Source organism: Artemia sp. Qi Xiang Cuo, chromosome 10, assembly GCF_049724085.1.
Source record: "Artemia sp. Qi Xiang Cuo chromosome 10, ASM4972408v1, whole genome shotgun sequence".
Taxonomy (NCBI): domain Eukaryota; kingdom Metazoa; phylum Arthropoda; class Branchiopoda; order Anostraca; family Artemiidae; genus Artemia; species Artemia sp. Qi Xiang Cuo.
In genome coordinates this window covers 72,740,994-72,768,260 of record NC_142803.1, presented here as the reverse complement: position 1 = coordinate 72,768,260, position 27,267 = coordinate 72,740,994, and the positions used below count along the sequence as shown (strand labels likewise).

At 37.1% G+C, this 27,267-nt stretch overlaps 1 protein-coding gene across 1 annotated transcript in view; it reads right to left on the bottom strand.

Annotated features, from left to right (window-relative positions):
* LOC148948142 (secretin receptor-like) overlaps positions 1-27,267 on the bottom strand; it is a 374,147-nt gene that overhangs the window by 188,547 nt on the left and 158,333 nt on the right. Inside the window, exon 5 of the mRNA XM_089096116.1 lies at positions 26,039-26,188. Within this exon, the coding sequence (XP_088952242.1) occupies positions 26,039-26,188 (150 nt within the window). The remainder of the gene's footprint in view (positions 1-26,038; positions 26,189-27,267) is intronic.

Genomic DNA, 27,267 nt, shown 5'->3' with positions numbered 1-27,267 from the left:
ACTTCATCACGTAGGACAGAGGATTCTAAGTTTTGTTTAGTCGTGACCTCGTATCGGCCTACTTTCTACGATGTCTTCATTTGCAGTAGCTTTCAAGGAAACGTCCACACAAACAGGCGTTAAGTCTTGATTCTTCTGGAGGATGTCCTCTACCAAAAAATCCTCATCTGTGAAAACTCCTGGATTAAAAGGATGGATCCCTGTGTTTTTGAACCTACTTGTTGCTTTTGCAATCGTAGCAACTGGTGAATATGCCTTATTGAATATCTCTGCTACATCGTAAGGGGTTATTTTTACTAAATTCCTGGATTTCATGAACAAATCACATCCCCTTTTGTAAGCAGCCTTCAAAGGCGAGTAAAATACTACATCCAGAGGCTGAAGTCTATGTGATGTATGGGGCGGTAGTGACACCATAACAATCCCTTTCTCCCTACAAATATCATATGCTTCAGATGAACAATGAGTGGAATGGTTGTCAAGAATAAGAAGCATTTTGTTGTCATTACTAGCATGAGTAAACTGAGCAAAGTGTTTTAACCAAACAACGAACAGTTCTTCATTGATCCAGCCTGTCTTAGAGCATGAGTAAACTGATCCAGGTGGCCCATTTTTTTTCTAAGAGTGGGGACATACGAGCTCGAGGAAATATGAACATTGGTGGAGCATAAAGCCCTCCCGAGCTCATTGCACACACAACTGTAATGTTTTTTCCCCTTTCCCAACTTGTTATAGAACCCATACGCTTTTGGCCCTGTTCTGCCAGTATTAGACCAGGGTCCTGCACAGTGGTGATCCCTGTTTCATCTACGTTCCAATAATTGGTATCTTTAAACTTGTATTTATCCATAGCCTGTTCTAAATTTTGGAAAAAATGATTTACTTCGTCTTTGTTAAACCCAATGGCTCTTCCGATGCTTGTGGCTTCAGGTTTGCGCAAACTAATTTTGTTTCTGTCCATGAATCCGTACATCCAATCCAAGCCAGCCATTTTTGTTTCTTTATCAAATCTATGGCTTAATAGGTTTCTTTCTGCATATTCAAATGCAATTTTTCTTAATTTCGGTGCAGTGAAGCCATAGAAAATCTTTGATAAAGTTCTTACACGGACATCTAGAGCTGCTTCGTGAACAGGAGGGATGACACACTTTCTGCCTAAGCTTGGATCAGAATTAATCCCACTCTTCATGCGTTCTTGCAACTTGCTGAATGGTATTTTGAATTGATCAGCGGCCTTTCGAATCGATAATCCTCTTGAAATGGCTGTCTTTGCTTTCTTAAGGTTCTCTGCAGTCCATGTAGCTTTATCTGTTTTCCTTATGTATTTTCTGGGCATCTGAAACATAGAAAAAAAAAATGAGTACTAATGGGGTAATGCCGGTCATGACTGTCATTACCCCTAGCGCGGTGACCACCATTACCCCAACCGCAAGGTTATTATTTAACGACTAAAAATCAGAATATCAGTACTTAAATCTTAATAAAATGCTACATGATACAACAATATAACTTACCTTGTTATTACGAGATAAGTCTCGTTCTGTGAAATGTAAACAGAAGGAGCTGATAGTGGATTAAACTATTGTCTGTATTATAAGACGAAAGGTCAAACAATCTTTCTTAAACAACAAACAAACTAAGGCTGACAAGATGCCGCTCGCTCTAATAGCATTTCAATAAACTGTCTTGAGAAGGCAGCACCAATTGGTATGAATATGCATTATCCACTTTACAAGAAATCATAGTGACCGCCGTTACCCGCTGACCGCCATTACCCCAGTCTCCCCTATATTAGGGGGCTCGCCCCCCAGTCAATACCTCACTCTTTACGCTAAAGTTCGAATTTTGTTATAATTATTTAAAAATGATCCCTTAATCACAAAGGCCGTTACTTAGAATAAATAGCTCTTATGAAAGTACTAAAAAATCTTTGGCTTAAAGAGCGAGGTATTGACTAGGGGAGGAACCCAATCATACATTTAATATTTTCTGTTCGTTTTAAGTTTCGATGTTACTCCTTATTTTCAGTTGGAAAACTTGTTTTTAAAGTTCATAACTTTAAGCCCTCCCCCCGGGGACTTCGGGGGATTAATTCATCCTAAAGGACATAGTTATCATATTTTCAACCACTCTGAACAAAATGGCTATCTCAAAATTTTGATCAGGTGACTTTGGGAAAAAATGAGCGTGGGAGGGGGCCTAGTTGCCCTCCATTTTTTTGACACTTAAAAAGGGCACTAGAACTTTTACTTTCCGTTCCAATGAGTCCTCCCACGATATTCTAGGACCACTGGGTCGATACGATCACCCCTGAAAAAAAAAAAAACAAAAAAAAAAACGAAAAAACACCCAAACGTTAAATTTCATATGGAAAAAAATGCAAAAATACACATTTTTTTAGATAGGCGCTTTAAAACACAACAGTAGGGTTCTCTGATTCTCTGATACGAATATGATGGTGTGATTTTCATTAAGGTTCTATAATTTTTAGGGCTCTTTCCCCTATTTTTTGAAAATCAGCCAAATTTTCTCAGGTGCGTAACTTTTGATGGGTAGCACTAAACTTGATGACAGTTATATATTTGAAATCAGCATTGAAATTTGATTCTTTTGATGTATCTATTGGTATCAAAAACCCGTTTTCTACAGTTTCGGTTACTATTGAGCCGGGTCGCTCCTTACTTACAGTTGGTTACCACGAACTTTTTGAAAAATATAATTGCCTATTCTTCAGTCCTTGGCAAATCCCAAATCTTCATTTGAAAATTCATGGGGAGACAATATTTTCTATAATTAGCACTGATAGATTAGAGACAAAAAAAAATGAACATAAATATGAAGACAAAAATTCGGTCTGCGCAAATGTTGTAAAAGAGGAAGTATACAACATTTTCGCAATTTTGCGATTAACTAGTTCGCCTATTATCTTGATGATAACGCTCTGGGTCATATTTAATATGGACACATGGTCGGAAATTGGAAGTTTCAAAGGCGGTATATTAGCATAAATACTAATCTGGAACATATTAGGAACTGTAGCGAATAATTATTTTGTGTTTTTTTTTATTAGTTAGCTTCTTGTATGATTTATTTGATTCAATGATGAATCTACGTGCTGTATCGTGAAAAATCACTAAATTTTGGAAAAAATCACTAGTTTTATAACGAAAATCACTAGCTAAAAAATCACTAGGCAACATAAGAAATCACTAGAAATAGTGACAAATCAATAGGGGTGGCAACCCTGATTCTATCACTAGTCAAAGCAAACTAACCGGTGTCCTCAAGAGTTGCGTTAATAATGAACTAAAATGAACTAGGTCAAGTATCGCTCTAATAGTGAACTTTTATTTTCCTTTAAGACGGTCAGCCGACGCCTAAGTTCCCAATTTAATAATTCACAAATAACCTTCACAATTTTGCTAATAAAGTATTCTATGATCATCATTTTTTAGTGTCACCAAACTTCACTTTTCGAGTGTTTTATCTAATAGACCAGTACCAACAATTGCAACTACGGCTACGGAACCTTTAACAGTTCAATAAATATTTATTCTGGCGGATATGTGGTAGATATTTACATATGACATAATTTAGCTACTATGAAAATGAGAACATCACCTGATGCCTTTTTTTATGCTCTTTCCAAATTCAATAATTGCTCCTTTCAATGTTTCAATAATTGCTGTTTTTGGGGAAATTACATTTTAATCCTCGTGGACTTATGGTCGAAAACAGCGAGGCTCATTAGTTCCACTTTTAAAACTACCATGAGCCTTCAGAACCACATTTCCCACCCTGAGGGAGTACCGTTCGAAGAAGGATGTGCGTATTGCGTGAAGTGTGACACACCCTAAAATTTTGATGTCTGATGCATCTTTTTCCGATAAGTTCATTTTTATGGCTTAGTTCTGTAAAAATCAAAATTTTAATATCGCCACACTAACGTGAAGTCCTATGCGCACTTTTGAAGCATTCCAACATTGGTATAATAATATTAATAATAGTCTGTATTTTAAAGCTATATATAAAAAAGACAAATACTAAAGAAAAATTACACTTCATTTGACATCCTTCCCTTCAATACAAAATTTCCTATTGCCACAATATAACGGGGAGATTCAGATCTCATTAACCCACCAAACAGCCTATCTTTCCATTCTTGGATAATTGAGCCCATTAAATGAGAAAGCTGCTTACACCGGAGGAGGAAATGGCCCAACCCACAATCATTTTTCCCACATCTGAAGCAACTACAAACGGCCTCCGGACCTTCCCTCATTTTCCTTACAACCTTACCATAAATTGGCAGACAATTAGCTCGAATCTGAATCCAAATCCTCATATATTTAATGGGCAATCCCAGCTTAAAGTAAAACTCCTGTCCGAAGTTCTCTTTTGCTTCTCTATACAAAGTAAGACTTGAAGATTTATCCACAGCTGATTGCCATAATTGTCTTTCTTGGTATTCAAGTCTTGCACTAAATTTCGTAAAGAACTTTTCATAATCTTCTGGCCCTTTTCCTTTCTCCCACGAACTTGAAAATCCATTCTCGTCTAATATCCTTTTGATTTCTGCTGCATATGAGGTTTTGTTACACAGGAGGCAGGGGCGTAGCTCCAGCATTTTTATTGAGGAGGCAAAACAGTTCCACATCCAGAGAGTCAAGGGGCATGGGCTAGGGCTATATAATAGCTTTTTTCCAATTTATTGGGGGGCAACTGCCCTCCTTTGCCACCCCCAAATGACGCCACTGACTGGAGGAGAAGATCTTCATATGCTGCTCGGGCAAGTCTAGGCTAGGGAACTTTAATGAGACTTAACCAAAATTTGATGATTTGGGTGTATCTTTTCAATTTCAGGTTAAATATACCAAGATCACCTTTTAATACTAAAGCATGTGTTGTATTCTGTAAGTCAAAAAGTCGTTTATAATATTGAAGTTGAAGGGTTTCTAGTTGCTTTGCCGTCTGATATCCCCATATTTCTGATCCGTAATGTAGGATAGGCATAATTTTAGTATTCAATATATATTTGTGGAGGCTTAATTCACTTATTTCTGATGTTAGTGTGATACTATAGATGTATTCCAAATAATGCATTTTTTCCTTTCGTGGCATAGTTGTAATATGACTCGTTCATTTTCCATTTCGACAAAGGATGAAACCTAAGTATTTGGCTTTTTCCACCGCTTCCAGCATTTTTCCATTCAATAAAAATTGTGGTACTGATTCTAAGGATATTTTTGCTAAAACTCATGATTTGGGATTTCGTGACATTCGCCTCTAGTGTTTTCTCTTGCAAATATTTTCTAAGAGAGTATGTAAGTCATTCTTTCAATTCAATTCAAACTTTTTATTTCCTCCGAATACGAAGAGTAAAAAAAAAAAAAATTGTCTCTGCCAGTAATATAAAAGACTACTGTTAAGACATTCAAGCACCATCGGTGGTGATTCTCAGAAATTCTTCCTGCTTTTTGTTTGCAATGATACCGTAACCATAAGAGAAAGGGTTGTTGCCCACTAGCAAAGTATAATCACCTACGGAACAAGTACTGACAAAACCTATCCTCTCCACACAAAAAAAGTGACCCTTTGTATACCTATGTGAACCTGGCAACCAAAGTATAATCACCTATGTAGTTACACAATTCATCCCGGTCACTCGTCGCCTGAATCACGCTCGAGCATAATTATTGGCCGGAGCATAGTACTTTGGCTCGGAGCGATTAAGTAGTACAACATTTTGCATCTAGAGGCGCTGAGGTACGCTGGGTCAGTTTTGGAGAGTTTTGTCAGTACTTATTCCGTAGGTGATTATACTTTGCCCACTAGAAAGATGAAAGTTTTAAACGAGTCCTTACAACCAGCACTATAAACTGTTTCAATTCTGTTTCAAAATCCACCTGAAGTGATCTTAGCTTTAATTTTTTTTTTGTCGATTGATTACCGATGATAGTAGTTTATGTCCTGACATTCATAGTAGTTAATGTTTGTTTTCAGCACTGTATATAGATTAAATATAAAAAACAAGTTTTTTGAACTGAAAGTAAGGAGCGACGTAAAAACGTAAGACGAACAGAAAATATTCCGTGTATGAAAGGGACTGTCCCCTCCTCAACGCCTCGCTCTTTACGCTAAAATTTTTATTCCTTAAAAAAATAGCGTTGTGAGAAAGAGTCTAACTTTAGCGTAAATAGTGAGGCGTTGAGGAGGGGACAGTCCCTTTCATATACGAAATAATTTCTGTTCGTTTTAATGTTGCTCCTTACTTTCAGTTAAAAAAAACGCGTGTTCTTTTAGTTACTTTTTGAACATTTTTGAATTAATGCAGGTTTTGATTTTTGCTCACCGTACATGAATAATTAAAACAAAATTTGCTCATTAGGTTTACTTTTATTTCGTTAGATGGCTTTCTCGAAAGTTGTTAAATTTTATTTAAGAACGTTTTTATTAGTAATAAATATACGTAAATTACAAATTAACTTACGTAACGAACTTCCATATTCATATATTTTTAATGCGTATATTACGGGGTTAGCCCCCTTGTCAATACCTAACTCTTTACGCTAAAGTTCGAATTTTGTTACAATTCTTTAAAAATGACTCCTTCACCCTTTCATGCCTGTGGTCACCATACGGATACCCCTCACCCCCTATTTTTTTTCTCTCGACTCGACAAAGTTACACCCGTGATTTATTTTCCACTAGATAGCGCTTGCTTGGCTCTATCGCGTTTGAATTTATTATCCCTCAAGGCTTTACCCGAGTGGTCGAGTGACCGTCCTAGTTTAGATAAAACATAAAATGTCGAAAAAGCGGAAAGGTACAGATTTTGAACTCGATGACCTGGACATTTCTGGTAAGTTCAGAGCCTGATTATGATATTATTTTGTAGCTAAGAATGCGATCTTTCCAATGAGATATCACTAGTCTAACTCTGAGCTGTAGTTTAGCCCCAAACAAGGTTTCTAACGATCGGTTACCAAATGGTCACGTCAGGCATTCATTGCCAAACCACACCTAGGCAGATTTGTACAGCAAACGAGGCAGCAAGTCCTTTTTATGATCGGGAATAGGCACATTTTCTTTCTGTTCCTACTTTTTAGTGGTAACAAGGGTAAAAGAGCTATTTTGTGTGATGCCTCAAGGAAGTGTAGAGGCCAATGGCCTATTTTATTGCATTATATTATTATTATTAAGTGATGCACTTACCTTGAATTTCATTTCAGCTGGCCCATGCACGAGCTCTGACTCCATGAGAGGTAATGGTCCTAAGCCCTTGGAAGAGAGAATGATCAAGGAAAGAAGTAGAAGAGCTACTAAGAAAATGACTGCAGAAGAAGCAGCAAGGCTTTTATTCATACCTGATTGTGATTCAGATCTCGATATCTCGTCCGACGACGACCCAAACTGGGCACCAGACAATCCAGATCAAGAATTTCAACCTCTACGTTCTCTCAACTGTTATGGCAATGAAGACAGAAGTGATGAAGAGGATATTGACCACACAGATGACATCCCTTTATCAAAGCTTGGCAGGTTCGAGTTAGACAATGGCGATGACACGGATCAATTCAATTTGCCTCTCCCGGGCTTGAATGACACAGCAGCGTCAAACAGTTCTTCAAGCACATCATCAGCACCAGTGGCAACCTCTTCTGCAATGCAATCAGCAACAGTTATTGCACCTGCTGAACTCTTTGTCCTTACAATAGCTAATAAAAATGCTCCTTCCCAAGCAGTGGCCGGTCTAGTAACTTCAACTGATGATCCTCAGGTCACGGCAAAACCAGCAGCAAAAAAGAAGGTAGCAAAGGAGGCAAAGCAATACAAGTGGATAAAAACGGAGCCCGAACCTCGAGATATTACCTGGAAGGGTTCTATGCCACACTAAGACGAGGTACAAACGCCCCTTGATCTCTTCCGAATATTTATCACAGAACACATTCTTTCAAACATTGTGGACCAAACGAACCTGAATGCCATGAGAAAGAAGAATCTTGTTCTGAAACTTTCTCTTGAAGAGCTGCACAGATTTCTTGGAGTTCAAATGATCATGTGCATTATCAAACTTCTGGCTATGAGAATGTACTGGAAGAATGGAATACGATATTCCCCGGTGGCTGATACCATGAGCAGAGATAGGTTCATCAGCTTGAGATCTTTCTTCCACATTTGCGATGACACCTTAATGATACTGAAAGGGGAGGCTGATCATGATAAACTGTTCAAGATCAGAAGACTATACGACGCATTCAGGGAGAATCTAAAAAAATAGACCCATAAGAGATCCAAAGTATTGCCAAACAGATGATCCCGTTCAAAGGAAGAATTGGATTTCGACAGTACTTGAAGGACAAGCCCCACTCGTGGGGTGTAAAGGTTTTCACGAGAGCCTGCATCAGCAGAATAGTGTGTGACATAGAGATATATACAGGAAAAGGATCAGTTGAAATTTCTTAACTTGGCCAAGGTACTGACGTTGTCCTTCGGCTTGTAGAAAATCTGCCAAGGTTCATGAACTTCAAGCTGTTCTTTGATAACTTCTATACTGGCATCGATCTCATTCACAAGCTTCGGGTTGAATATGGCATCGAGTCATGTGGTACTATACGCAGCAACAGAATGAGGGGCGCTGTTCTAGATACCGACGCCAACATGAAGAAGAATGGACGAGGGTCAGTGGACTTCTGTTTTGAAAGACATTCAGAAGTATCGGTAGTAAAATGGTATGACAACAAACCAGTCCATTTGGCTTCGTCATACTGTGCAGTCACCCCAATTGATAAGTGTCAGAGATGGGATGGCACAACACGGAAATACGTCGAAGTTGATCGCCCCCGAATCGTCCGTGACTACAACAAATCAATGGGGGGCGTAGATCTTGCTGACATGCTCCTGGAGCTTTACAGGACTGACATTCGCTCGAAGAAATGGAATATGAGGATTGTGTACTACTTCTTTGACATGGCTGTGAATAACGCCTGGCTGATACACCGCCGACAGTGTAAGCAGACCAATGTTCGGCATATGTCTCTACTGTACTTAAAAATGGACATTGCTCGTGGGTTGGTTCTTACTAGCGTATCTCAATGTCCTCGAGTTGGAAGACCATCCTTATTAGTGACGAAGCGCAATACGTCTACCTCGCGAGACGGGATGCCTTCGGAATCAATGAGGTTTGACCAGACCTCGCATTTTCCGGATACGACTGAAAAGGGAAGGTGTCGCTATGAGAAGAGCGTTAGGGTTGGAACCAGTCGAATCATGTGTTCGAAGTGCAAAGTTCGACTGTGTTTGATCTCAGATCGCAACTGTTTCACAAATTTTCACCTAAAATAGTATCTGTATATACCTGACGTGACCATATGGTAACCATTCACAGTTTGGATTTGGAATGAAATAAAAAATTTTTAAAAATAAATATGTTCTAGTTGAACCTCCAGGATCACTCTCTGCTATTTTCAGAATTTTTACGCAACTCCTTCTTGGTTCAGTTCTGAAAGTGTTAATCACAAAGCCCGTTAATTAGAATAAACAGCTCTTATGAAAGTACTGAAAAATCTTTGGCTTAAAGAGCGAGGTATTGACTAGGGGGAGAACCCAATCATATACGTAATAACTTCTGTTCGTTTCAAATTTTGATGTTGCTCCTTACTTTCAGTTGAAAAACTAGTTTTTTTAGTTTAATTTCTGATCGTTTTTTAATCATGCTGGGAAATCCAGCGCCCCCTCCATAGCAGTGTCCCTTCCTCATGAAAACTTCCTCCTTAAAAAGATCCTCCCAAATATCCCCCGACCCCTCCCCCCACTACCATCAAAATCCCCCCTGAAAACCTCTGTTTACTTCCCAATAACCAATACTATATGTAAACATTGGGTGAAGTTCTGAACTTTCAGCCCTCCCCCCGGGGAATTTGGGGGATTAAGTCATCCTAAAAGACATATTTATTATATTTTCGACCATCTTGAACAAAATGGCTATCTCAAAATTTTGATACAGTGACTTTGGGGAAAAAATGAGTGTGGGAGGGGGCCTAGTCGCCCTCCATTTTTTTATCACTTAAAAAGGGCATTAGAACTTTTAATTTCCGTTCCAATGGGCCCTCTCACGATATTCTAGGACCACTGGGTCGATACAATCACCCCTGAAAAAAAATAAAAAAATCACGCATCCGTGATCTATCTTCTAGCAAAAAATACAAATTCCACATGTTTGCAGATAGGAGCTTGAAACCTCTACAGTAGGGTTCTCTGATACGCTGAATCTGATGGTGTGATTTTCATTAAGGTTCTGTAGCTTTTAGAGTGGAGGGTTCCCCCTTTATCTAAAATCAGGCAAATTTTCTCAGGCGCGTAACTTTCGATGGGTAAAACTAAACTTGATGGAACTTTTATATTTGAAATCAGCATAAAAATATAATTTTTTTGGTCTATGTTTTGGTATCAAAGTTTCGTTTTTGAAGTTTCGGTTACTATTGAGCCGTGTCGCTTCTTACTTACAGACCGTTACCACAAACTGTTTGATAATATAATTTGCGTTTAATCTATTATTTATATAAAGTCTTTTTAAGGTTGTATGTCTTGTATTAGTGGAAACAAACGGTTTTAGATGTATCTCTAGACTCGACTTTGGCGTCAAGTCACGAAAATTTACAGGGGGTAAATTTTTTTTTTCAAAATCAAGAGAGTTAGGGGGGAATTTGCCGTGTTTTCATTTCTTTCAATGAAAATACTCCCTAAAATAGGGATTTTCAAAATCTAGGCAGGGAACCAAAAATCTAGAGGGTCCCTGCCTGTTCCCCCCCCCCGCAATCGATGCCACTGAGATGCAAGGTGTTACCCAATTTCAAAAATTATGTACGAAAAGTGACAGGCACCACGCTTGGCACAATTATGTGACTCATGGCACAAGGGGCTCTACGTGATAGGACTGTACCACGAATGCTGTAAAATGTATCATTCACCACATTCTGCAAAGGCTGACTTTTAAGGTTTCATTAAATGTATCAGTCTAATTTCACAATGCAAAAGTCCAGAAACAAAATATATCGGTTCTAATTATGATTTAACGGAAGTGAGAATATTTTTGTACAGGCCAATGAGCCTTTGAGGGATTAATAACATGTAATATTATATGTGTATTTAATGAAGAATAAAACTTATCTTATCTTATCTTATCTTATGGGTTTTGAGGTCACTTATCATAGATCTATGGATAAAATCGCCATTGATTTAAAGAATCTCACTTTCTGCATATTTTGCAGTAATGGTATTGATAATAGGCTTGCTGTTGTAAAGAGAAAAAAAGGTAACTTTCAATGACAAGCCAAAGCATTGAGCCAATCTTAGAATTATCACTAGAATAAAAAACACCTCTTTTTGATCTATATTCAATAATTTCTGAAACTATTCTGAAACTAGCTGAGTATACCTGAAACTATTTAATTTCTGAAACTATTCAGAAATAATTTCTGAAACTAGCTGAGTATTCTAAAATGAGAAAATTCCAAAGAACGAAGAAAATCACATCCAGTGAAAGAAGCGATAAAATTCAATAGAGATCACCACTCAATTGTTCTCAGTGAAGATCTAAGAAAAAATATGGAAGGAATTCCAAAGGGAAATTATAAACTGACAAACTTTAAGCAAAAAACAAAATAAAAGACATCCTTTTTTTAGCAATGGTTAAAAGGCAACTGAATAACAAAAACCCGAAGCCGACTGGCAAATCAAACTTTCAACTGGCAATTTATCAAACAGTTCGTCGTAATGAACTGTAAGGAGTGACTCGGCCCAATAGTAACCGAAATTCTAAAACATGGATAACACTAGATACATAAAAACAATTGACTTTTTATGCTGACTCCAAATATATCAAGTACATTAGTTTTAATGTCACTCTTCGAAACCTGCGAGCCTGAGAAAGTTTGCTTGATTTTCAAAAAAGGGGGAAACACCCCCAAAATGTCAAGTAATCTTAAAATCACACCATCAGATTCAACGTATCAGAGAATCTTAATCTAGGAGTTTTGAGCTCCCATGTGTAAAATGTAGAATTTTGTGTTTTTTTTTGCCAGAAAAAAGATCATGGATGCGTGTTTATTTTTTCAGGGTTGATCGTATCGAACCTGTGGTCCTAGAAGAACGGAAGAGGGCTTATTCGAGTGGAAATTGAAAGTTCTAGGCATTTATAAGTGACCAAAAATCGAAGGGTAAGTAGCCCCCCTCCCACAAAGTCATCAGTCATTTCAGCCACATCAAGTGAGTTGACTTTTATGCGGATTCCAAATATATTAAATTCATCAAGTTTACTGGTATATATCAAAAGCAGGGAGCTTGAGAAAATTTGCCTGATTTTCGAAAAAGAGGGGAAACTCCCCCACAAAGTTAAGCTATCTTAATAAAAATCACACCATCAGATTCAGCCTATCAGAGAACCCTACTGCAGAGGTTATACACTCTTGCAAACCTTGATATGTATTAATTCTTCTTTCGTGAGATTACGGCTGTACGTTATGTCAGTTATTTCGTGTCTGGGTTTTGACTTCCTAGTTTAAGTGAATATAAGAGACAAGTTAAGATTACTTCGATCAGTTCTAGTTCTGTCCTTGCCGTGTCAGTCGGGTGAACACTCATTGTTCCACGTAAACCTATTAACAAACATGTTATATTCTATACAAACTTTACGAAAGTTAGAGAAGATAGAAATCCTCCACCAGTCGACCCCTATATTGTCAAAGAACTCTAGAAAGACTTTAAAGACTTTAGAAAGACTTTATTGTCGAAGAACTCTAGGGAAGACTTTAAACTACTATCTACGACAATGTTGAATTTTTTTAATTTTTTTTGCCAGAAGAAACATCAAGGACGCATGTTTATATTTCATTATTTTCCCAGGGGTAATTGTATCGAACCAATGGTCCTAGAAGATGGAGAGGGTGCTCTATTGAACGGAAATCTAAAGTTCTGGTGTCCTAACTAAGTGATTAAAAAGATTGAAGAGAAATTATCCCCCCCCCCTGCAAGTAGCAAGCAGCGCTGCAACTTAAAACCCATATTAAAAATCTTTTTTTCAGGAATTTGGTGGTGTTAAAGGCTCGAGAGAAGGCCTTTTTTTATATTTTGCCATTATTTTTTGTATAATCAATTGCAATAATTATTTTTATTATCCCCAATTTTCATTTGAATTGGTAAGATAAATTGACATGCATAATATCCAACTGGTCACTTTTTCAAACATCTTTTTGCTTTAGTGCAACTTGTTGCCATATTGAGTTGTTTTTGTACTAAAAATAAAAAAAAACAAGTTTTTTAAACTGAAAGTAAGGAGCGACGTTAAAACATAAAACAAACCGAAATTATTCCGTATATGAAAGGGGCTGTCCCCTCCTCAACACCTCGCTCTTCACGCTAAAGTTTTATATTGTTTAAGAAAATAGAGTTGTGAGAAAGAGTCTAACTTTAGCGTAAAGAGCGAGGCATCGAGGAGGGGACAGCCCCTTTCATATACGGAATAATTTCTGTTCGTTTTAAGTTCTAATGTCGCTCCTTACTTTCAGTTTAAAAAACTTGTTTTTTTTTATTTAATTCCTGATCGTTTTTTAGTTAATGCAGCTTTTATTTTGGCTAACCGTCATTGAATAAGTAAACAAAATTTGTATAAAATTTTTAATTTTCTTTTGCTAAATGGATATCTTTACAAATTAACTTACATAACTAACTTCTATATTCGTATATTTTTCTTCTGGCAAAAAATACAAAGTTGCAGATTTTTGCAGATATGAGCTTGAAACCTATGTAATAGGGATTTCTGATACGCTGAATCTGACGGTGTGATTTTCATTAAAATTCTTTCACTTGTAGGGGATGTTTCCCCCCTCTTTAAAAAATCGGATAAATTTTCTCAGGCTCGTAGCCTTTGATGAGTAATACTAAACTTAATAAAATTTATATATTTAGAATCAGCATTATAAACACATTCTTTTGATACATTTATTGACATCAAAATTTTAAAGTTTTAAAAGTTTCGATTACTATTGAGCCGTATCACTTGTTTTTTTATTGTTTTTTTTTTATTACGTATATGTTATTACGTATATGAGGGGGTTCTCCCCTTAGTCAATTCCACGCTCTTTACGTTAAAAGTTAAAAAAAATTTGATTCACAAACCCCTGAATCACAAATGCCGTTTAATTAGAATATATAGCTCTTGTTAAAGCACTAAATAAAACTGTAGCGTAAAGAACGAGGTATTGACTTGGGGTAGAACCCCCTCACATACGTTATAATTTCTGTTCGTTTTAAGTTCTAATGCTGCTTCTTACTTTCAGTTGAAAAAACTTGTTTTTTTTAATTTAATTTCTAATCGTATTTTAAATAATGCTTGGATATCCGGCGCCCCCTTCATAGAAATGTCCTTTACCCCAAAGAAACATCCTCCATGGAAAGATTCTCCAGAGTAACCCCCTCCTCTAGCCCCCCCCCCCTCCAGAAAAAAATCCTTCCTGAAAATGTCTGTATACTTCCTAATAACCAATAAATAATGCTGGCAAGTCCGGCGCCCCCTTCATGGCAATTTCCCTTCCCCCATGAAAACTTCCTTCATGGACAGATCCTCAAACATAACCCCTGACCCACCCTTACCTCCCACTACCAGGCAAAAAACCCACCTGAAAACTTCTGTATACTTCCCAATAATCAATACTATATATTAACATTGGGTAAAGTTCATAACTTTTAGCCCTCCCCCTGGGGACTTCGGGGGATTAAGTCATTCTAAAGGACATATTTATCATATTTTCGACCATGCTGAACAAAATGGCTATCTCAAAATTTTGATCGGGTGACTTTGGGAAAAAAATAAGCGTGGGAGGGGGCCTAGTTGCCCTCCATTTTTTTTTGCCACTTAAAAAGGGCACTAGAACTTTTAATTTCCGTTCCAGTGAGCCCTCCCACGATATTCTAGGACCACTGGGTCGATATGATCACCCCCTGGAAAACAAAAACAAAAAACAAATAAACATACATCCATGATCTTTCTTCTGGAAAAAACTGCAAAAGTCTACATTATTGTAGATAGGAGCTTGAAACCTCTACAGTAGGGTTCTCTGGTACGCTGAATATGATGGTGTTATTTTCATTAAGGTTCTATAGCTTTTAGGTTCTATAACTATAACCCTTTTTTTGAAAATCAGCCAAATATTCTCAGGCGCGTAACTATTGATGGGTAGCACTAAACTTGATGAAAATTATATATTTGAAATTAGCATTGAAATCTGATTCTTTTGATGTATCTATTGGTATCAAAAACCCGTTTTCTAGAGTTTCGGTTACCATTGAGCCGGGTCGCTCCTTACTTACAGTTCGTTACCACGAACTGTTTGATAAGAACGTCTGAACCTTAAACCTCCCACGCCTATCTTCCCTAAAGACACCTGATAAAAATAAATTGAGATAGCCACTTGATTCAGCATAGTTTAAAGGTCCAATAATTATACCTCTGACAATGACGTGATCCCGTACAACCCCTATGGAAAGGGCTGTAAGCTATTTAATTTGTCCATTATTTACATATAGTATATCTTATTAGGAAACAAACGGAAATTTATTCGGAGAGTTTACAGCAGGGTGGGGGTATTCCCCACCGGGAGAATTTTCCATGGGGAGGAAAGTTTACTGGAGTAATTTTTCGGAAGAAATTTTAAACGGGAAGGGGATTGTCCGGCATTATTTCAAAAACGGTCAGAAATTGAATAAAAAAATCAACTGGAAGCAAGGAGCAGCATTAAAATTTAAACCGAACTTTGAAACCTTATCATCAAGTAAAAATGTGAGCCTAGTTTTTGGCAAAATGGAAAAATGCCTTAAGCTTCTTGTCTCGCCATATTTGCTCAGGTCATTTTCCCCCTGCTATTTAAGGAGCTTTTACTTCCTAAAATCCATCAGTTCAAGATTAAATTCTTTCGTTTTAAAACTTTCAAAAGTGGAAATGAATACACCCTCTAAATATGCAAATAGAACAGAACTGGAATCATTGAAGAATAGGAAGGTAGATATACAGTGAATATAATTTCCTGAATGAAAAAGAAATCATTGAAAAATAAAATAAGACTTACAGCTTTTTATAATTAAATTTGCACTATAACTAAATAGGACAAATGAGTTGTAGTATTGTCATGGAATTTGGTAGACGGGGGATCCGCTCCAGGAGTCATTTAATTGTTTTATATATTATTTCCATGAATTAATTGAAACTCCGACTATCCTATTTGTCATTGAAATGCCCACTAAGCGCTGATAACGTCTTATTCCTTACTTTCTGGGTTCAAATAATAACTCAAAAATGTAGAACAACCTCTATTTAAAATAACATACTGACTTCTTGCTATTGTCGCTTTTCTAAACATTTCTTTTAACCACCTTAAAAAAAAAGAATTAACAAAAATGTGCTGAGGATTATTACTGCTATTAATCGCATTTCACGTAACGCAAGCGCTACTTGTGTGACATTTATCTCTGCATCAGCATCTTGTACGAAATGTGTGCTGCAAGTAGGATAAAGTGAATTTAATCAAAATATGTGTATTTTTCTCAAAAGTTAGATATTTTGTGTGGACGTAGCCTATAAGCGGTACCAACCCGTTCTCTTTTTCTATTACTATCAGTTTTATCAGGCAGAACTAGGAGACCGTGCTTTGCTTATGAAGGGAATTATAGACATACGAACGATATTCAGTTTAACCCCCGGCAATAATGTATACCCCTCCCCCATACCCTGATTTACGCAAGAAAAATTTTTATGTAATTTTATAGAATTTGTTTTTTTTTTTAAGATACAAAGGGGAAGGCCATTTTTAAACTCTAGGAGTTAATTTCCCTTCCAATTACTATCCCTGGTATTTTTAAATTTATTTAAAGTTTCTGCCGCAATAATACCAAGAATTGTTCACATTTTCTAGACATTCTTTGTCAAACAATGTCCAACTGTTATTAATTCTAACTTTATTTTTCAAATAGTTTTAAATTTGAAATACAGTCGCTATTTAAGTGTGGGAAATATGTCAAAATATAATGTTACGCAATCTGTGGTAACACATTTGACTTATCCTGTATCTTTAATTAGACAGCGCTATTGCGCTATCAACTTTCGTTTCGGCTTTATGTAGCCTGCTGATATCAATGCTATTTATTAATATAATTCGGCTAACCCATAAATGAATCAATTTTATAAAAATCATAAAAAGTATTTCAATAAATCACAATATCAAAATCACAATATCAAATATTACAATATCACAATATATCACATATCACGTATATATATATCAAATATCACAATATCAAATATATCACAATATCACAATATCAAATACCACAATATCAAAATCACAATATATCAAAATTTTAGTGCAACAAATTAAATCTTAAAGAGTCAAAATCCATTCAAAATTACAAGCAAATGAATACCGCGATATCCGGGGATATTAGAATAGATCTTGGTTCAATTATTAGATTGAGAATCCTGCGCTGGGCGTAGGGGCTGAGGAGAGGGGGGGATATGTACTGCAGCGTTTGTGGCCAATCTGTCTGAAAAAGCTGAGTGAACACGACATTTACCATCGCCCACCCGAAACCTTGATTACGCTATTCTACTGTCGTCTGCAGCAACTCATTGCTGACAATTTTAGTAAAGTCCAAGGACAGGAACTTACATATATGATTGTTTAACGTGTATTTATTGTTTTTAGTGTATTTGTAATGTTTTTAAATTCTACTATTATTAAATAAAAAAAACAAATTTTTTTTAAACTGAAAGTAAGGAGCGGCATTAAAACTCTAAAAGAACAGAAATTATTCCGTATATGCATAGGGGCTGTCCCCTCCTCAGCCCCTCGCTCTCTGTGCTAAAGTTTTTTATTGTTTAAAAAAGTCAGAAAGAGCCAAAGTTTAGCGTAAAGAGCGATGTGTTGAGGAGGGGACAGTAAATTTCATATACGGAATAATTTCTGTTTGTTTTAAGTTTTAATGTCGCTCCTTACTTTCAGTTAAAAAAAAAACTTGATTTTCTTATTTAATTTCTGAACGTTTTTAAATTTATGTTTTTATTAGTAATAAATATGTCTAATTCACGAATTAAATTAGGTAAAGAACTTCTATATTCGTATATTTTTATTACGTATATTAGGGGGGTTCGCCGCCCTAGTCAAAACCTCGCTCTTTAAGCTAAAGTTCGATTTTTTTTCCAATTCTTTAAGAATGACCCCATAATCCCAAAGGCAGTTAATTATAATAAATAGCTTTTATGAAATTACTAAAAAAACTTTAGCGTAAATAGCGAGGTATTGACTAGGAGGCGAACCCAATCATGTACGTAATAGTGTCTGTTCGTTTTAAGTTCTGATGTTGAAAAGTTTTCAGTTGAAAAGTTTTGTCAGTTGAAAACTTGTTTCTTTTATATTTAATTTCTGATCTTTTTTTTTAATAATGCAGGGAAATCTGAGGCCCGCTTCATAGCAATGTCCAATCCCCCATGAAAACTTCCTCCATGGAAAGATCATCCCACATACAACCCGACCCATCTGCCCTCACTACCAGAAAAAATCCCCATTGAAAACGTCTGTATATTTCCCAAAAACCAATACTATGTGTAAACATTGGGTAAAGTTCATAACTTACAGCCCTTCCTCTGGGGAGTGTGGGGGATTAAGTCATCCTCAAAGACACAGTTATTATATTTTTTGACGATGCTGAACAAAATGGCTATCTGAAAATTTTGATCAGGTGACTTTTGGAAAAAAATGAGCGTGGGAGGGGGCCTAGTTGCCCTCCAATTTCTTGTCACTTAGAAAGGGCACTAGAACTCTTAATTTTCGTTCGGAAGAGCCCTCTCGCAATATTCAAGGACCACTGGGTCGATACGATCACCCCTGGGAAAAAACAAACAAACAAATAAACACGCATCCGCGATCTTTCTTCTAGCAAAAAATACAAAATTCCACATTTTTGCAGGTATGTGCTTGAAACATCTACAGTAATGTTCTCTGATACGCTGAATCTGGTGATGTGATTTTTATTAAGGTTCTATGACTTTTAGGGGGTGTTTCCCCTTTTTTCTAAAATAGAGTGAATTTTCTCAGGCGCGTAGCTTTTGATGGGTAAGACTAAACTTGATGAAACTTATATATTAGAAATCAGCAAAAACATCTAATTTTTTTATATATCTATTGGCATCAAAATTCCTTTTTTTAGAGTTTCGGTTACTATTGAGTTGCGTCGCTCCTTACCGTTATTTACCACGAACTATTTGTAACACTGATGCTTCACTATTATTAACACTTGCCTTGTTGACACAAGGCATTCACTAACACTAGAAACAAAGAGAAAACCAGAGATTATTTTTCTTTAGCTTAATGGTAAAAAGTATGCTTTGATGCCATTGCGTTACATTAAGGAGGTGGTTCGAACACAGGGGGGGGCTCCCCCAGGAAAAGCAATATGGGATACTTCTTAATAAAATTATCAATTATTTTTTGATAAGTGACCTCCAAGTTTCTTTGGTGCTTGTATGACATACCCCCTACCTAATATTATTGTAATGTTTCTCTGACACTCAATCCTAATGAGATATGCCTAAGTAAGAAAATATAATATTTTAGAAACAAATTTGGAATACATATATTTGTACATTAGGGGGGCGGGGGGTAAAGTATAGCGGGTCTGCATGCCTAATGTTTTAGGTACAATTATTCTGCATATTATATGGTAAGAATTATTTTCTAACTTCACACAGTCCAAATACTTTACCCCCACCCACCCCTAATGTGCAAATATATAGCCCAAGTTATATGTATTCCATAGATTCTGTCACTTCTCTTTGTCTTTATTCATGCTAACATAAAAGAAACTAACAAAAAAACGGTTCTATAAATCGTCAATGAATGAACAACTTGAGCGGTACAGGGTTTATCATACAAGTACCGTTTCTTTTATTATTAGAATCCCAACACAAAAAAATATACTCATGTGCCTTTTCAGATTTTAATTTTCCAGTTACATTATCCCTTACTTCAAGAAACGAATAGCCCCGCCTAACCAAACATGATTGGTTTAAAAACTTTCTACGTGATATTTGAAGCCAGTAAAAAGAACAAATCCCACCTTATTCGCTCTCCCGAGTAAAAATTTAAGCCATTCACAAGAAGAAGAAGTTTTTTAGACTCAATATTTTTACCAGCAGTCCCACTGCTTCTCTTTGTTAAAAATTGCGCCATAGACAAAAAAAAAAAAAAATTGCAGCAACTCTCAGTTTAGGTAATTTACAATCAAAAACTAGGCGCTACACAATTAACAGCCAACACTTCTTACTGGACACCTACACTAATCAGCACTGAAACTAGATTAATTACCATTAGCTTTTAATAAGTTGAGGAAGTCCTTATTATAATTTCTCTCTGTTAAAATTGCTTTGGGAGCCTTTTATAGCTCCAACACAAAACGAAATATCATAGAAAAGTATTTTCAGAATGTTACACATAAGGAAGAGCCTAGTGAATATAGCCAAGAAACTGTTTTTTTGAAAGCCCGTATGAATGTTCTTTAACCGGAGAAAGGAAACATCAGAGAACCCAGGATTAAATTTGACAAGTAAAAAAGAGAGTAATGTAAAAAGAAGAAGGAATAAAATAAGCAACGATGTCTTTAACCCAACAGAATTATAGAGTTAATTACAAATACAGACAAGGCCGTATCCAAGGGGGTGGGGTAGAGGGTTTGAACCCTCACTCCCGAAATGTTGGCCTGACTCGTAAAACGTAACAAAAATGAACATAAACAAATTTTGTAGGCTTTTTTTGAGGTTTTTTGTGTACCCCCCCCCCTCCCCGCCCCTCAATTTTTTTTTAGTAAACCCCCCTCCGAAAAAAATCCTGGGTATGACCTTGAATACAAATGTCGAAAAAAAATCATGCAAGAGCGAATTTTTCCACTTCTAATAAAGTTCGTATTTAAAGGTTCTTTGAAGCCACATAGTTCAGATATAATATTGAAACTATTAAACGCAGGGGTTTTAATTGTGGGGAAGTGCAGGGGATCAATTACCCCCTCCCCTCCCAGATTCTGATATTTATTAAATAAAAGAAAAAAATTCCCCCGAACATTTTCGTGAGTTGGCGCCCCAGGGGGAATCAGGGTCCTATCAACAAGCTCACAAGTTCTTTGACACAAAATTTGGTGGAAACGTGAAGCAATTTTTGAGACAACTTGCTCTGCTGATAATTAAATTTCTGAATTCAGAATTGAAGTTTACCTAGTTACAAAAATGAGGGAAGAAAGATACAACCAAAATCAATTGATTAACCAACCAGAAATCATAAATTTAATTACATTTAAAGAAGTCAAAAACCAAAAAGAGAAGCATATTATAAATGCTGTATAACCATCATCAAATTTAGTATTTAAGGGTTTTTAATATTTAAGGGTTAAGGGTTTAAGTTAGTATTTAAGGGTTTTTAGTATTTAAGGGTTTAAGGGTTAAGGGTTTAAGTTAGTATTTAAGGGTTTTTTAACCCTTTCATGCCTGTGGTCACCATACGGATACCCCTCGCCCCCTATTTTTTTTCCTCTCGACTCGACAAAGTTGCAACCATGATTTCTTTTCCCCTAGATAGCGCTTGCTTGGCTTTATCGCGTTTGAATTTATTATCCCTCAAGGCTTTACCTGAGCGGTCGAGCGAGCGTCCAAGTTTAGACAAAACATAAAATGTCGAAAAAGAGGAAAGGTGCAGATTTTGACCTCGATGACCTGGACATTTCTGGTAAGTTCAGAGCCTGATTATGATACTATTTTGTAGCCAAGAATGCGATCTTTCAAATGAGATATCACTAGTCTAATTCTGAGCTGTAGTTTAGCCCCAAACAAGGTTTCTAACGATCGGTTACCAAATGGTCACGTCAGGCATTCATTGCCAAACCACACCTAGGCAGATTTGTACAGCAAACGAGGCAGCAAGTCCTTTTTATGATCGGGAATAGGCACATTTTCTTTCTGTTCCTCCTTTTTAGTGGTAACAAGGGTAAAAGAGCTATTTTGTGTGATGCCTCAAGGAAGTGTAGAGGCCAATGGCCTATTTTATTGCATTATATTATTATTATTAAGTGATGCACTTACCTTGAATTTCATTTCAGCTGGCCCATGCACGAGCTCTGACTCCATGAGAGGTAATGGTCCTAAGCCCTTGGAAGAGAGACTGATCAAGGAAAGAAGTAGAAGAGCTACCAAGAAAATTACCGCAGAAGAAGCAGCAAGGCTTTTATTCATACCTGATTGTGATTCAGATCTCGATATCTCGTCCGACGACGACGATCCAAACTGGGCACCAGACAATCCAGATCAAGAATTTCAGCCTCTACGTTCTCTCAACTGTTATGGCAATGAAGACAGAAGTGATGAAGAGGATATTGACCACACAGATGACATCCCTTTATCAATGCTTGGCAGGTTCGAGTTAGACAATAGAGATGACACGGATTAATTCGATTTGCCTCTCCCAGGCTTGAATGACACAGCAGCGTCAAACAGTTCTTTAAGCACATCATCAGCACCAGTGGCAACTTCTTCTGCAATGCAGTCAGCAACAGTTATTGCACCTGCTGAACCTTTTGTCCTTACAATAGCTAAGAAAAATGCTCCTTCCTTAGCAGTGGCCGGTCTAGTAACTCCAACTGATGCTCCTCAGGTCACGGAAAAACCAGTAGCAAAAAAGAAGGTAGCAAAGGAGGCAAAGCAATACAAGTGGATAAAAACGGAGCCCGAACCTCGAGATATTACCTGGAAGGGTTCTATGCCACACTATGACGAGGTACAAACGCCCCTTGATCTCTTCCGAATGTTTATCACAGAAGACATTCTATCAAAAATTGTAGACCAAACGAACCTGAATGCCATGAGAGAGAAGAATCTTGTTCTGAAGCTTTCTCTTGTAGAGCTGCATAGATTTCTTGGAGTTCAAATGCTTATGAGCATTCTCAAACTTCTGGCTATGAGAATGTACTGGGAGAATGGAATACGATATTCCCCGGTGGCTCATACCATGAGCAAAGATAGGTTCATCAGCTTGAGATCTTTCTTCCACATTTGTGTTGACACCTTAATGATACCGAAAGGTGAGGCTGGTCATGATAAACTGTTCAAGATCAGAAGACTATACGACGCATTCAGGGAGAATCTGAAAAAAATAGACGCTGAAGAGTTCCAAAGTATTGACGAACAGATGATCTCGTTCTAAGGAAGAATTAGATTTCGACAGTACTTGAAGGACAAGACCCACTCGTGGGGTGTAAATGTTTTGACGAGATCTGGCATCAGCAGAATAGTGTGTGACATAGTGATACATACAGGAAAAGTATCTGTTGAAATTTCTAAACTTGGCCAAGGTACTGACGTTGTCCTTCGGCTTGTAGAAAATCTGCCAAGGTTCATGATTTTCAAGCTGTTCTTTGATAACTTCTATACTGGCATCGATCTCATTCACAAGCTTCGGGTTGAATATGGCATCGAGTCATGTGGTACGATACGCAGCAACAGAATGAGGGGCGCTGTTCTAGATACCGACGCCAACATGAAGAAGAATGGACGAGGGTCAGTGGACTTCCGTTTTGAAAGACATTCAGAAGTATCGGTAGTAAAATGGTATGACAACAAACCAGTCCATTTGGCTTCGTCATACTGTGCAGTCACCCCAATTGATAAGTGTCAGAGATGGGATGGCACAACACGGAAATACGTCGAAGTTGATCGCCCCCGAATCGTCCGTGACTACAACAAATCAATGGGGGGCGTAGATCTTGCTGACATGTTCCTGGAGCTTTACAGGACTGACATTCACTCGAAGAAATGGTATATGAGGATTGTGTACTACTTCTTTGACATGGCTGTGAACAACGCCTGGCTGATACACCGCTGACAGTGTAAGCAGACCAATGTTCATCATATGTCTCTACTGTACTTCAAAATGGACATTGCTCGTGGGTTGGTTCTTCCTGGCGTATCTGAAAGTCCTCGAATTGAAAGACCATCCTTATTAGTGACGAAGCGCAATACGTCTACCTCGCGAGACGGGATGTCTTCGGAATCAATGAGGTTTGACCAGACCTCGCATTTTCCGAATACGACTGAAAAGGGAAGGTGTCGCTATGAGAAGTGCGTTAGGGGCGGAACCAGTCGAATCATGTGTTCGAAGTGCAAAGTTCGACTGTGTTTGAACCCAGATCGCAATTGTTTCACAAATTTTCACCTAAAATAGTATCTGTATATACCTGAAGTGACCATATGGTAACCATTCACAGTTTGGATTTGGAATGAAATAATTTTTTTTTTAAAATAAATATAATCTAGTTGAACCTCCAGGATCACTCTCTGCTATTTTCAGAATTTTTACGCAACTCCTTCTTGGTTCAGGTCTGAAAGGGTTAAGTCAGTCAGTATAAACATCTATTAAAAAGAAGTATATATAAAGGGATGGTAATTGGAGGGAGGAGGCAAGGTGAGCAGCTACCCCTTAGATTTTTAAAAGTATCAGTTTTATTTTTATTAAAAAAGGAAAAATTCCCTCCCCCTACGTTTTCATGAATAGGTACTGTTGGGTATATGACCATCCTATTAATGAGCTTACAAGTTCTTTGATACACACTTTGGTGGAAACAGAAAGCAATATGTGAGACATAGAATACTTGCTTAGTGACGCAGTCAGAAAATAGCTTGGGCGGGGGCTTACCAGGGGTCCCTAGGCCAACCAACGGTAAACTTTAAGAATAACTTTAAAAAAATGGTATTTTAAGTTGAATTTAGCTATTTGAATGCAAGTTTTGAGTAGGAAGTAAGGAATGAGTCATAAAACCAAGCATATTCAATAACATTTGAAGCCCCCCCCCCCCCGTGGGTGCGCGCTTGTACTTGCTCAGCTGGATATTTTTATTTTCGAAAATTTGGTATTAAAATTGATTTAACAAAAACAGGCAAGAAAAAGCAACCAGCCCCATCAACTTCACCAAACAGAATCATCAAAACTAATTACAAACTCCAAATTTAGAGTTAAATGAAAACCGAATGTTATGAAGTTGGTGGTAGTGAGTGTCAAATTAAAAGCAACAGCTTAAGAAGATATTTTTTTATTTTTTGAGAATTACTATGTTTAAGAGAAGGTAAATTAAAAACACTATACTTCACAGTCAAAACCAGCCTTGCTGATCTCTGAGTCATGGCCCTTGAGCCAGGAAGTGCAAAAGGAGAATGGGGGCGAGCCAACCTTTGCTTTCAAATACCCTTCCCGTTTACCTCCTCCAGCTGGGTCAACTCTGGCTGCGCTTACATAGTCAAACCCTGATCACCGCTCCGAACCAAATAATCGATGAAACCCTGGACCTGTAGGACATAGTATAAGCATCCAAATGGGCACAATGTCAACATGTTGTTAATGTTTTAATTTTTACTAACAAAAAGTCTAAGCCAATTAAACTAATTGGTTTCGCTTATTCAATTTTAAAGGTTGAATGTGGCAACACTGACAAAAATATAACACTGGCGTAAAAACTTCACAATTTTGAAACAACAAAAAGAAAAATCTTCCGAGAATTAAAGTTTTTAGATATGAATAGATCTAAGGTTGGGGAGGGAGCGAAAAATGTTTTTATTTTGATTGCCTGGTAGGCCTACTTTAAGTTGGTGGGTTCAATTCACAAAAATTAGGGGAAGGATGGCAAATATGTATTTTTCAATATCTACTGCGGGATTTGTGTGTTTTTCTTTCTTTGTTTTTTTCTTTGTTTTTTAATTCTTCTCATTGAAAATATGAAACAAAGGAATTTTAATATAAATTTCCCCAAAAAAGTATTTTTCAAAATGTATTGGGGGAAGGTGGCAAACAAATCTGGGGGGCACACAATCCTTCCCAAAATTGACACCACTGGACTTGGCAGTATCCTTCAAGAGCTACCGGGATTAGGCAATAAGAAGCCATTAAAAAAATGCAGAACTTACGTAAATATGAGAAATTCCGTGCATGAGTTCTGTTTCACAAAGTTGCACATCAAAATATGACCCACAAGCTGTGTAATTTGACCAAGTACTATTAGCTCCATCATCCCAATACCAGGTGCTATCTTCCATACACTGGCGTGTTGCCAGAGCCTTAAAAATATTTTCAATTTTTGAATATTTTTTAATGAATATAAAACACCTCAAAAAAAGAAAATTCCCTAAAAAAGAGACAAAAAGAAATACTGTTACTGTACCGAAGCCATACGCGGTTTATTTTTTTGTGAGCTTGTGGCTATAGCAACTTATGACCCCCCCCCTTATTCTAGCCTAAATATACACCCCAGCCTCCTCCAGCCTCATTTATCTTATGAACAACGCTATAGAAAAGTCACTGATGGAAGTCAATAGCTTTCTTATTCTTACTAATCTTCAAGTATGGTGTCCTGTACCCTTATTCATCCTGACTCTTTGTGTTTTTCTATTACTTACAACAGGGTTGCCACAAGGATGATTTATAATTTACGAGATTACAGCGCAAATATTTACAAGATTATGTTCCAGTTTACTAGATATTCCCAAATACGGCAATTGTCATGGTTTCCACGCGCAACAGGTCAAAAAGGACTGCTTTAGAAAACCGCCAAAGATGTAAGGTTAGCGTTGTGTAGACATTTTTAGTAAAGACATGTTGTGCAAGTTCAATGAGATAGAAAAAGAACGCTCTCTGATTGACTGAGCCATTGCTGTATGGCCTTTCTTGACAGGGTTTCTTAATGTGGCTCGGTATTTTTCTCAAGTTAAAAGTTTTTTCAGCTTAAGAAAATTGTCAGGACTACGGAACTTCAAGGCAATAAATTTACCCTTCGTCTTCTTCGGATGAATGATGCATTGACGAATAGTGTATGGGATTATGCTAATTAAGCATCTTTTATGAATCTCAAATCATGTGTAGGCGAGATGGCATGAGGGACAATGTTAATCATCGCATGTCTCTTAACCAAGAGATAGCATAAAGTAAAAATGGAAGGGGTAACCAGAGTAATCTTCAAAATTTTGAAAAAAACAGCTTTGTTAGTTTTACTATATTTTTACAGAATTTTACTAGGTTTAATTGGTTTTAGTGGGTTTGACACCTCTTTAGTATGTTTACTAAGTGGGCTTGTTTTTCTTTTACTAAATTTTGGAATATTATGCTAGGGGTGGTAACCGTGTTAGTGAGTCCGTTCATG